General features: G+C 38.6%; 1 protein-coding gene across 1 annotated transcript; it reads right to left on the minus strand.

Moving 5' to 3' along the window:
* Nucleotides 1-261: 261 nt before the first annotated feature.
* Nucleotides 262-12,230, minus strand: LOC121242781 (probable hexosyltransferase MUCI70). The gene is made up of 6 exons (XM_041140730.1): nucleotides 11,765-12,230; nucleotides 3,226-3,443; nucleotides 2,839-3,015; nucleotides 2,591-2,746; nucleotides 1,051-1,327; nucleotides 262-580 (listed from the first exon to the last, which is right to left on the minus strand). The coding sequence occupies exons 1-6, from the start codon at nucleotides 12,108-12,110 to the stop codon at nucleotides 348-350; spliced, it is 1,407 nt and encodes a 468-aa protein (XP_040996664.1). The 5' UTR covers nucleotides 12,111-12,230; the 3' UTR covers nucleotides 262-347.
* Nucleotides 12,231-12,446: the final 216 nt, after the last annotated feature.

A 12,446-nucleotide genomic window follows, 5' to 3' on the forward strand; every position in this document is an offset into this window, starting at 1 on the left:
ACTACCGTCTATTCCAGTGGCTTTTCTTTAGCCATCATTATGTTTAGTTCCAATTTTGTAGACAGTCTGAGGCTCAGACCCAAAAAGGGGGAAAAATCTCTTGGGGAACGACCAAGCAACAAGGAGTCCTCCAGAAGAGGTAATTGTGCAGTTAATAAACAAATCTAGAGATGAGTTTGTTTGAATCTGTAAACAGAAAAAAAAAAAAAAAGGGGTGTGGGAATTAAAAAAAAAAAAAAAAAGTAGTAGGAAGACCAATGCTGCTAATAAGGAATTCAATAAGAAAGAAATGAAAAAAAGGAATGGATGCAGCTAACAATGAGTAAATGGAACTAGATTTTATAGCACTAATGAATCAAGGGTTTAGCTTTGCGAATGTGGCCCATGCTATTGACAAGGTCTTTGCGAGTGCAGACAGGGAACATATTGATGTTCTTGAGCACTTTCAACCGCCATAGAACATATGGGAAGCTTAGCTGATCCCGAGATGTGAAGTGGACAACCTCGTTGAACCATAGGCACATAAACAGATTCGTCAATGGCGAATGCTCTCTCACAATGACAGAAGCCTCGGCTAGAGCTGCATCAGAAGAATAATTTTATGAGTGAGCACAAAAACTATTTGGGTTTCAAATTTCTGGAGTCCAAATTTGGTTAATGCAGGTGATTTTTGCTCTTAGAGATTGGTCCCAAACATTAAGAACACAGTTTGGGTTTATCCAAGTTAATGTTAAGGTATTCTCGTATAAGCCTCCCAGGCCAAGGGGGTCGAAACCATCTTTCACCTTGAATTATGAGGAAAGGCAAAAAGGGAGGTAGGAGGCAAGAAAATTGAAGACAGCTATATACCAACGTAGATGCAGTGGAAAATATCAAAAGGAAAAGTTAAAAAGAAAAAAGGAATTTCAAGACAAACTGCAAATTGTTTTTCCCTTGAACATATCTAAACATCCAAGAGAAATTGTAAATTTCAGTCACCTTTTAGATTATAGTTATTCTTCCTATTGCTGCTATTTCTATAGCCCTTATAACAAGGAACAAAAGAAATACCTTTCTTTCCATTAAATCTCTTGTCCTCAGGGAAGCCATCACGGCGGTATTGAGTCAATTGCACCTCTACTTCTTCTGGGGTGGCTTTGTTTTTCTTGACAACAGCCTTAGCTTCATCATAGACGCTGCTGCGAGCTCCATGTTCTGAAATTGCAAGTACCGAATTCGAACGCCAAAGAAGCGCTTCCAGCACACCTAAAGGGTCCCTCCTGAATTGGGACTTTGAATCTACCCAGATAGAGTATTTTGCACGAGGGAAAAGACGATGACCCAACATCTGAAGACAACAGAAGTACAAAAGGTCCTAAGAAAGATATTTAAATAGACACATCTCAACATTCATCTATAATTTCTACCTTATACAGAAGTCTAATCAGATCAAAGGAAACCAAAACGGATGAAAAAGAAGTCACAGGCACAACCCTCGAAGCAAAACCTAATTTATTTATTTATTCTAATAATTGAAAAATGAAACCAAATTCATAAACTTGGAACAACACTTGATTGGGATCATGATGCTCAAAGGATTCCACACACCATAAGCAGAGATGCACCAGCCATCACTTTTTTCTTATAAGTAAGATGCAACCCGCCATCACTTCAGCAAAAGGAAGAGAGAAAGGCAGACGGAGGATCCAAAGGAGAAAAGGAAGGAATGAAACTTAAATCTATCCATGGATTTTAACAAGACAGCACACGTTGACCTATTCCATTCTATTTAAAAGCATTATTAAGGGAAGAAGTTTAACAAAATTTCAAAAAATAAAGAAGTTGAGACCAATTAAGCTGCATCAAATGTTACAATATAAATTGATATCTAGAACCGTTTCTGCAACTGATACCAAAAACAAAAATGTAGCCAACCAATGAGAGGTATCAAGATCAATAAACTTCATTATTGCCTGGTTTAGAAAGCAGGAATGCATGATGCAATGCAGTAAAACATTCATATCATAGGGAATATGGTTTACTACTTCATGACTCCTGTGTCATATTCTGAGTGTCAATTTATTAAATATATGCATATCAATTTCCTGAAGGAGAGAATGAAAAAAGAAAAAAAGAGCACCAGATGGAATGAAATAAATATGAAACACCGAATAGAAAGCATTATGTGTACTTGGGCTACGCCTACTGTCATTATCAATAAACTTTTGTTCACCTATCACAAAAAAGGTTTGGCCATGTGTTTGTAACCATAAACAGATATTATATTCAATAGCCTTTCAATGTAAGAAACATGACAAAGGAAGTTTGACCCCGCTATGTAAAAGCGTGATGATTTTACTTGTAAAAAAACAAAGGAAGATCCAAGTGACAGGTATCAACAAAGAAATGAAACTATGTATATACAATTTATTTCTATAAATAAAATATAAAAAAAATAATGGAGCCAATTTTCGCACTTCTGACCTTTGGGATTTTTTTTTTTTTTTTTTTATAAGTAAGAAGATATTTTATTGATATAAAAATAGGTATAGCCCAACTACACAGGAAGTATACATGTGATTACACCTAGTTAGGAACTAGGAATTCTTACCTTTGGGATTTTACCATTTAACCTTTGGTCTGCAAAAGGAAGTTCCCTGACAACCACAACGCGCCATTTCCCAATAAAGCCATTCTCACCAATTCTATTTTCCACTGATTCCTGCGCACTCAGAGTAATTTCATCCCAGAAAGCAACATAGCAAACCTGCTTCCATTCAAAACATTTCACATATAAGCAAAGTGAAATGGCAATCCAAATAGGGTGATTAATTCTGACTTCTATAAAATAGACATAACCTTTCTAAATGATGCCTCTGACATTCCAATAGGTTGATAAAGATCATCTCCACCACCAAATGCACAAGTAGACACCACTGCTCTGCAAGTTTGCATGTACTCTTTGTCTTCATTAGAAATTTTGAAGCCTCCATTGTCACTGTAAAAACCACAATGTACCATAGGAGTTTCACTCGCCTGAAAGAAACAAGATTCTAACTAAAATGAGCAATGCCTAGCATATAGAGAAGCATAAGTTTAAAGTGTAGGGTCCAAAAATTCATCAGGCTTTATGGTCAAAACAGTTTCTACAGAAAAGTCAAGAGAACTAAATTTCAATCCAGCTTATACATGACTATGAGCATCTATTCTAGATGCCATCAAATCTATTAAAATGAAGCTTATAACCTTGAAACTTTTGTCTCTTTGATCAAGAGTTTGGTTTCCAGTAAACAAATTAAATCGTGTGGCTTCTGTGCGATGTTGAGACAGGGCAGTGTTCCCTACTAAAGATAGTGTATCATTCTCTGATATGTACAACACTTTATTCACAGGACTGGTGGATTCTTCACCCACAGGAACATCCAGATGCTCAAGTTCTTCGGGAGGAAGTAGCTTCAAGCAGCCTGATAAGGTGCACAAACACATGTTATATGTACAACTGCTTTTAACACCTTCTAGCTACAAGATGATTAACATAATCAAAGATACCGTTGAGAAAAATAATTAGACTGTCAATAAATAGTATCCAACAGCAGTAAATTGATCGTCTCAATAACACAAGTACAACTATAATCTAGATGCTCCCCAGATTTTTTTTTTTTTTAAGAAAAGTTTCAATCAATTATTATTATCTTCTGCTTTATCCTGGCTCAAAATGATCAAGGAAATCAGAAATCAGAGACCCACAAAATATCTCTACCCAAAAAAAAAAAAAAACAACTCAAAGTAGACACTAGCTTTACTATTATTACGTGACCCTTAACCCTTGTAAATGAAACTCCTCTCTTGTACCCTCTCCATCTCTCTACTATTTATGTCACAAACCACTGAAAGTTCTCTCTCTGTGCACGTAGTAGATGCAACCCAAAGTATTCGCCCAACATAAGTAAAAAACAAATTTGCTGGATATTGATACCATACTTTTTTTTATAGGTAATAATAGAATTTATTCCAAGTAAATAGGCATAGCCCAAGTATACAGGATGTGTACAAGTGAGTACACCTAGATACAAGCTATAGCAAAATAGAACTAAGGCAAAACACTACAAATATTCCCATCCCTTACAAGGTTCTTCACCCAAAAACTTCTGGTGCTAAAGAAAAAATTCCTAAATTCCCCCATGGTTTGTTCACAATCTTCGAAACACCTCCCATTTCTCTCTAACCACAAGCACCTAAACAAACACATGGGTATCATCCTCCACGCTGCTGCACTGACTCCACATCCCACTGAACCTTGCCAGCTAGCCAAAAAGTCCACCACATGCAAAGGCATCACCCAAGCAAAGCCTACCCTTGCAAAATTCTCGTTCCACAGCTTCCTCAAATTATCCATGGTTAATATTTTCTCAAGAGACACCAGCCAACAAAAAAATGCAACTTTACTAGGCACCCTTGTATCTACAGCGGCATACTTTATCACCGTGACTATTTAACACCTTGTAGAAAGATCTCACTGAGAATCTCGAATTATAATCATGCACCCACAGCAGCCTATATTCCCTATTCTGATCGATCTTCGAATCATAAAATTTTACAAGGAAATCAGCAACTTCACACACTTCCCAGTCCTGTAATTCCCTAGTAAATTCCACATTCCAATGCAACATATTATTATATAACTGATAAGAGTCAGCCACTGCAGCCCATTTGTTTCTAGCAATCCTAAAAAGATTAGGAAATACAAATTTAAGAGCTAAATCCCCGAACCACGTATCAGCCAGAAATAAATATTTGTCCCGTTCCCCCACTTTGAAATTAATGTTTCTGATAAAATAACCCCATCCCAACCGAATGTACTTCCACAAACCCACCCCATACACACCTTTTACTTCAATAGTACACCAATTCCACCCACATCCTCCCATATTTAACATCCACAATCTGCCTCCATAAAGCAAGTAACATATTTTGCAATGGTGGAAACATATTTTTGATACCATACTTGCAAGTAACATATTTTGATGGGAAGTGAATCCAAGGTGGCAATCCTTAGTACACGTACTAAAATGCAATAGTGGAAACATTGAAAAGTAACATATATTTGCAAGTTGTAGGCAAATGATGCAGTCTATTGTGAAAAAATATTAGCTGGTCACAAAGTCACAATTGATTACTACTTTCATGCCATTTTGTCAATCAAAGAAAGAAGAAAACAAAGTGGAACTTAACAACATAGGTGGGAAAGATTATGGGATTAATTTCTCATTCAAGGCATATGTTACAACCATCAATTTCCTCTTTTGTATAGGTGGCTACAGTTCCCCTTACATCTCATTCAATCTCTCGCAGAAGACTCTCAGAAATTTTTGTTACTTTTCTACATATGGTCGGTTTTCTTATTAGAGCAGTCCAACATCAACTTATCTCATGCAAATGCAGCAACTTGTGGCATCCTCCAAGATGCTGATATGCAGCCAGATCCTATATCCAACGGACACATCTCATATGATAATTGTTCAGGCAATTTACTAAATAGTCCCATTCATAGCTGAAGTATTTTGTACTATTATGTAAATTTACAGGTTGTTAAGATAGCTGTATAACGTTAGAATATTCTTTGGTTAGTTAGGATTTGTTTTGCTTCATTCATGTATAACGCAACGGCATCATGTACAGAGCAATACAATTTTTACGCGATAGCATCTTCAGCAATTCTTCTCAGTTGTTCTTTCGTGCTTTTTCTCCTGTAATTCTTACATGGTACTAGAGCTCGATACAGAGTAAGAATTTTTTTTTCTCAATGGCTGGTGAAAATTCCAACACATCCAAATCTCCTTTTCTGGATTTCTCCAACCCAACCAATCCTTACTGACTTGACCATGGAGATAATCCATCTCTTCCTTTAGTCCCCGATCTTCTTACTTCTGAAAACTACACTACTTGGTCGAGAGCCATGTGCAGGGCCCTCCGTGCCAAAAATAAACTCGGTTTTATTAATGGCACTTTCCCTAAACCAAAATCAACCTCAGACCCCCTTTTTGATGCATGGGAGCGATGCAATGACCTGGTGGTCTCTTGGTTGCATAACTCCATAAATTCCTCTCTCAAATCCAGCATTGCTTTGGTGGACAATGCTGCTCAAGTCTGGAAAGAACTCCAAGAACGATTCACTCAATCTAATGGTCATCGCATTTTCCAACTCAAGAAGGCATTAACAGGTTTGACTCAAGACAATGATTATGTTTCTGTTTATTTTGGCAAACTTAAGACTCTATGGGATGAGCTCCATCTGTATGATCCATTGCCTGACTGTTCTTGTGGCAAGCTAGCTGTTCTTCTTGATCGCTATCAAAGGGATTGTGTAATCCAATTTTTTATGGGCCTTAATGATTCATTCAATGCCACTCATGATCAGATTATGATCTTGGACCCCTTACCTCCCATCAACAAAATTTTTTCTATGGTTCAACAACAGGAAATGCAACATCTCATGGTGCCGAACCTTCCTTCTACTGAAACTATGGCGCTTGCTGTTAACCGACCTTACTCATCATACAAACCCTTACCTCAATCTCTCCAATCATCCAAACGAGAAAGACCATTTTGTACCCATTGCAAAATTCAAGGCCACACTCTTGAGGTTTGCTTCAAAGCTGGAAATGCTCAACCCCCAACTTGCACCCACTGTCATATGACAGGACATATAGCTGCAAAGTGCTATAAACTGCAAAGGTACCCACCAGGGCACAAGTTTCATGGCAAAACCAAGCAATACAATGCATCTACTAACATGTCTTCTCTTGACCAAGAAGAAGAAATTTCAGATGCCAAGATGACCCTCACTAAGGATCAATACTAGAAGTTGTTGGCTCTACTACAACCAACGGAGGCCTCCATTGCTACGCATGCAATCAATAATGTCCAAGCAGATTATTCACACTCACCCACCGTGAATGGTATCTCCTCACCTTCACACACACACACTCCTTGGTTAATTCACACAATCATGGGTGAGATGAAAGCTGGACTTTACAATTTGATTCCTGCTCAAGTTCCTCCTTCAGCCCTTTTCGACCACTTTTCCATTTCATTACACAAAAACATTTTTGTTTCAGCAATTTTCAAGGATGTAAATCTGATCTCTGATCACTGGTATTGTAGGTTGGATCACACACCTACTTCCAAAATACATGTAATCAAAGATCCTTGCATTAGTAATCATATTTCTACTGTTTCTGATAAAAATCCTTGTCTTGTTTGCCCAATTGCAAAGCATCATCGCCTCCCATTTCCTGATAGTACTCATCAAAGTAAAACCATTTTTTGAACTCATACACTGCAATATATGGGGACCCCATTCCATTACAGCGTATGATGGCACCAAATATTTTTTAACAATCGTTAAGGACTATTCTCGGAGTACTTGGATATACTTGCTTAAAACAAAATCTGATACCAGAAAATGTATTGAGGGTTTTTGCAATCTGGTCAACACTCAATTTCACACCAAAGTTCAAATCCTTCGTAGTGATAATGGTCTTGAATTTCAAATGACTGAATTCTTTAACAACCAAGGCATTATTCATCAAAGAACTTGTGTGGAAACTCCACAACAAAATGGAAAGGTTGAACGCAAACCAACATTTATTAAACATAGCCCGAGCCTTAAAAATTCAATCCAACCTCCCTCTCTTATATTGGACAGATTGCATACTTACAGCTGCCTACATTATTAACCGCATTCCCAGTCCATTACTTTCAAATAAAACACCTTTTGAGCTTTTGTTTAACAAGCTTCCTACATACTCTCACATGAGAATATTGGGGTGCCTTTGTTTTGCTTCCACCCTCTCCCACAATTGCCAAAAATTTGATCCGAGAGGTCGGCATTGCGTTTTCCTCGGTTACCCCTTTGGTATAAAAGGATACAAATTGCTTGATCTCAATACCAAATCTATTTTCTTATCTCGGGATGTTACATTCCATGAACATATTTTTCCCTTTCATCAACAAACCACCTCTACATCCCCTCCTCTTCCCTTAACTTTACCCTCTCCTTATCCCATGCAAACTGTCTCATTACAACCTTCTCCTTCTCCTCACACAATTCCTTCTAACTCCACATTAGACATATCCTCCCCACCTTCATCACCTATACCATCCTCTCCTACTTCTCCCCCTCCCAATTTTCCTGCTACATTACCACCTGTACCTTTACCTTCCATAGATTCTTCTCTCTTACCCTACCCAGCAATTCCATCCCGTCCCTCCCTTCGTAGATCAACCCTTGCCAGAACAGCTCCTAAATATTTACAGGACTTTCATTGTCAACAAGTCAGTTCCATCTCATCCAACCAACCCGTGGACATGGCATCAGCTCATTCAGGTATTCATTTTCCACTTGCTTCTTCTATTTCTTATGCACGTTTATCACCTTCATTTGCTTCATTTTCTTCTACCATTTCTTCACAACAAGACCCACAAAACTTTAAACAAGTGGCCAAGGACCTTGATTGGTGCAAAGCAATGGAAGCTGAAATTGATGCCTTAGAACTCAACAAGACCTGGGTCCTTACAGATTTACCTCCTGGGAAGGCTTCAATTGATTGCAAGAATGTGTATAAAACCAAATACCATTCTAATGGTACAGTTGAAAGGAAGAAAGCACGATTAATTGCTCGCGGTTTTACTCAACAAGAGGGAGTGGATTATCATGAAACATTTTTCCTAGTTGCCAAAATTGTTACAGTCCGAACCTTGCTTGCCTTGGCTGCCATTAAAGGATGGCATTTACAACAGTTTGACGTTAACAATGCGTTTCTTAATGGGGATTTACATGAAGAAATATATATGAAGAAGCCCCCGGGATACACTAAAGGTCAACCTGGACAAGTTTGTAGACTGCTCAAAAGTCTCTATGGCCTCAAACAGGCCTCAAGGCAGTGTTACGATAAGTTCTCTCAATCTCTGATCAGTTTTGGTTTCAAGCAATCCAAGGTTGATTATAGCCTTTTTACTTGTATCACTGCTACTGATTTCACAGCACTACTTGTTTATGTTGATGTTATGACGCCGAAATGAAGAAGAGAACCCTAAGCTGAAATGAAGATAGGAAGCATCGAGCTGAAGTGAACTGGAACTGATTTTAAGTAAAAGAAGTGGGGACGGTGTCGTTTGCAGTTAAGTTAGATTGGGTTGCCATTATGAGACGCAACGTTTTGGCATTTATAAGCCAAAACGGTGCGTTCAGCTTTTAAGAACATGTTAGGTTTATTTCAGTGTTATACACAGCGTGTGTGGACTCTTAAAGGCCAAAAAGAAGCATTTCTTTAGTATGCAGGTTTCCTTTTAATTCAGTTGTAATACGCAGTGTTTTGGTCATGACCAAAACGGTGCGTCTTGTCAGTCACAATGAGTAGCAGGTAACGTTAGTTTAGCCTGCAAAGTTTGTTAGAGTTTTGGTATTTGGGTAAGGACGGGGCCTGAGTGGAGGCATTCAGACATTGAGGAAATTCATAGCTGTAGTTTGTTGCAGGAGGAAGACTACCTCGAATGAGTTCCAACGTATCAATCCAAATATAAATGCATTTCTTCATACTCATTTCCATTGCTTCCATTCATCAAACACATGTAGTGCATACGATTATTAGAGCATTGCCGTAACATTCCACTTTCATCCATCTCTTCCATCATTCATTACAGTAAGACTGCGTTTGGATGTTGAAGTGAGTTGAGTTGAGTTAAGTTGAGATAATAAAATATTGTTAGAATATTATTTTTTAATATTATTATTATTTTGAAATTTGAAAAAGTTGAATTGTTTATTATATTTTGTGTTGGAATTTGAAAAAGTTGTAATGATGAGTTGAGATGAGCTGATGATCCAAACGAAGCCTAAGAAATACAGTGAGGAAATATCAAGGGTTCTAATAGTTGATGACATAGTAGTTGCTAGCAGCTCCCTTACCTCCATTTCTCTTCTCCGAAATTTTTTGAACACCCATTTTTGCATCAAAGATCTCGGTTCACTGAGGTATTTCCTAGGTATTGGAGTGGCTCGTTCTCCCACAGGAATTCATCTTTGCCAACGGAAATACGCTCTAGACATATTGGCTGATACTGGTAACCTTGCTTCTAAACCAATTAAACTCCCCATGGATCAAAACAAGAAATTAACCAAAACCTCTGGAACCCCTTAATCTGATCCCACCCCTTATCGCCAACTCATTGGTAGATTGCTTTACCTTACCCTCACTAGACCCGACATAAGCTATCCCATTCAAGTCCTGAGTCAATACATGGATCGGCCTTCAACTATTCATCTTGCTGCAGCTCACAACGTGCTACGCTATCTTAAGAATGCTCCTGGCCAAGGCATCATCTTGTCTACTGCTTCTCCTATCCAGCTCATTGGATATTTTGATTCGGACTGGGCTTCTTGCCCAGACACTCGCAGGTCTGTAACTGGTTTTTGCGTTTTCTTGGGACAATCTCTCATTTCTTGGAGGTCCAAGAAACAAACTGTTGTATCCCGGTCCTTTGCCGAGGTTGAATACCGGGTCATGGCTTCAATATCTACTGAACTCACTTGGCTAAGGCAATTGTTGACTGATCTTGCCATCTCTCACCCTCAAGCAGCAGAGTTATTTTGTGACAATCAAGCCGCTTTGCACATTGCATCTAACCCGGTGTTTCACGAAAGGACAAAACACATTGAAGTGGATTGTCATCTTATAAGGGACAAGATACAAGTAGGCACACTTCAGACTGCTCATGTTCCTACACAGTTGCAGCTTGTTGATATGTTTACCAAGTCCTTGCCCTCTCATTTACTCTACTCACATATCTCCAAGATAGGAGTAGCTAACATCTACTCTCCATCTTGCGGGGGGGGGGGGGGGGGGGGGGGGGGGGGGGGGGGGGGGGGGGGGGGGGGATTAGAGCAGTCCAACATCAACTTATCTCATGCAAATGCATTTGCAGCAACTCGTGGCATCCTCCAAGATGCTGATATGCAGCCAGACCCTATATCCAATGGACACATCTCATATGATAATTGTTCAGGCAATTTACTAAATAGTCCCATTCATAGCTGAAGTATTTTGTACTATTATGTAAATTTACAGGTTGTTAAGCTACCTGTATAGCGTTAGAATATTCTTTGGTTAGTTAGGATTTGTTTTGCTTCATTCCTGTATAAAGCAACAACATAATGTACAGAGCAATACAACTTTTATGCGATAGCATCTTCAGCAATTCTTCTCTGTTGTTCTTTCGTGCTTCTTCTCCTGTAATTCTTACATTTCTCCACAGGATATAGATCAATGCGGTATGCTATACACTGACCGTCGATCACACACCAAAGACTTTCAAGTTTGATACATCCCAAGCAAACCTCGTATGCTATCTCCAACAATGCTACATCATCAGCGCTTCCAAAACCAGTAACCACTAAATATAGAAGATGACAAAGATTTGCACTTCATGCCTCAAATTCAATAAAGGCTCACCCAAATACCAATGCACACAACCCAAAAGCTCCCCATGGACAATCGAGTTTTTTCCAACCAAATGATTCTATCTGATTACTGATAGACTAACAAAGTATGACAGTGGTCAAAACATGAATCACATTCATATCGACAAATATATTTTCTTTAACCAATTCGATGACACAAAGGAAAAAAGTTTTTAACCAACTCACTCATTTGTTTAACTTAATTTTCTCAGCAATGAAAAGGAAACCATAAAGATTTAACTTCAAGCTGCCAAGCTCACTTACGTTCTCTAACGCCGCCAACGACCCGAGTCGTGGGATCAAGCCGATTCAAATTCCCCTCCGATTTTTTCTCCGAGCTCGGTTTCTTCACCGTACCAAGTTCCGAATTCACCACCAGACTCGGTTTCCTGCCAATCCTCGAGGCCTCGAATACAAGCAATCCAGCGGCTGGGAGAAAGATCAGGAGCGTCCAGTATTTCAAGAGCAACCGAAGTACTCGCCGAGCCAACTCGTTCTTGAACCGGTGGCTGGGTTTCTTGCGCTTCCGACGGACTCGGACGCGCATCCGGCCGAGATCATCGGAGTCTTCGTCGGATACCGAGATTGATATGCTGTTGTTGCCGAACATTGAAGATGATATTGACGATCAGTGATGGTCGGAACTGCAATGGGTCGGAACTGCAAATGAGAATAGCTGCAACGAGGTGGTTATTTACCAGGCACTTTAGAAGGAAAAACCTTAAGCCCTCTTTTGTTACGCAGTCAATTGATAAAATGAGACGAAAAGTTTTATTGAAAATTTAATAAAATATTATTATAATATATATATATATATATTTTTGTAATTAAAAAAGTTAAAATTTTTATTATATTTTATGTGAGAATTTGAAAAATTATAACGATTATATAAGATGAGATGAAATAATTTGATTTTATTTAATCAAACAGCCCTATATAAGGAAGT

The sequence above is a fragment of the Juglans microcarpa x Juglans regia genome, chromosome 8D, assembly GCF_004785595.1.
Source record: "Juglans microcarpa x Juglans regia isolate MS1-56 chromosome 8D, Jm3101_v1.0, whole genome shotgun sequence".
NCBI lineage: Eukaryota > Viridiplantae > Streptophyta > Magnoliopsida > Fagales > Juglandaceae > Juglans > Juglans microcarpa x Juglans regia.

Coding starts and splice junctions, on each gene's coding strand:
- LOC121242781 (XM_041140730.1), bottom strand. CDS start 12,110: ATGTTCGGCAACAACAGCATATCAATCTCGGTATCCGACGAAGACTCC. Junction 3,444..11,764: donor CGTTGGCGGCGTTAGAGAAC/GTAAGTGAGCTT, acceptor GCACCTTATCAG/GCTGCTTGAAGCTACTTCCT. Junction 581..1,050: donor GAGATTTAATGGAAAGAAAG/GTATTTCTTTTG, acceptor CTTCTGATGCAG/CTCTAGCCGAGGCTTCTGTC.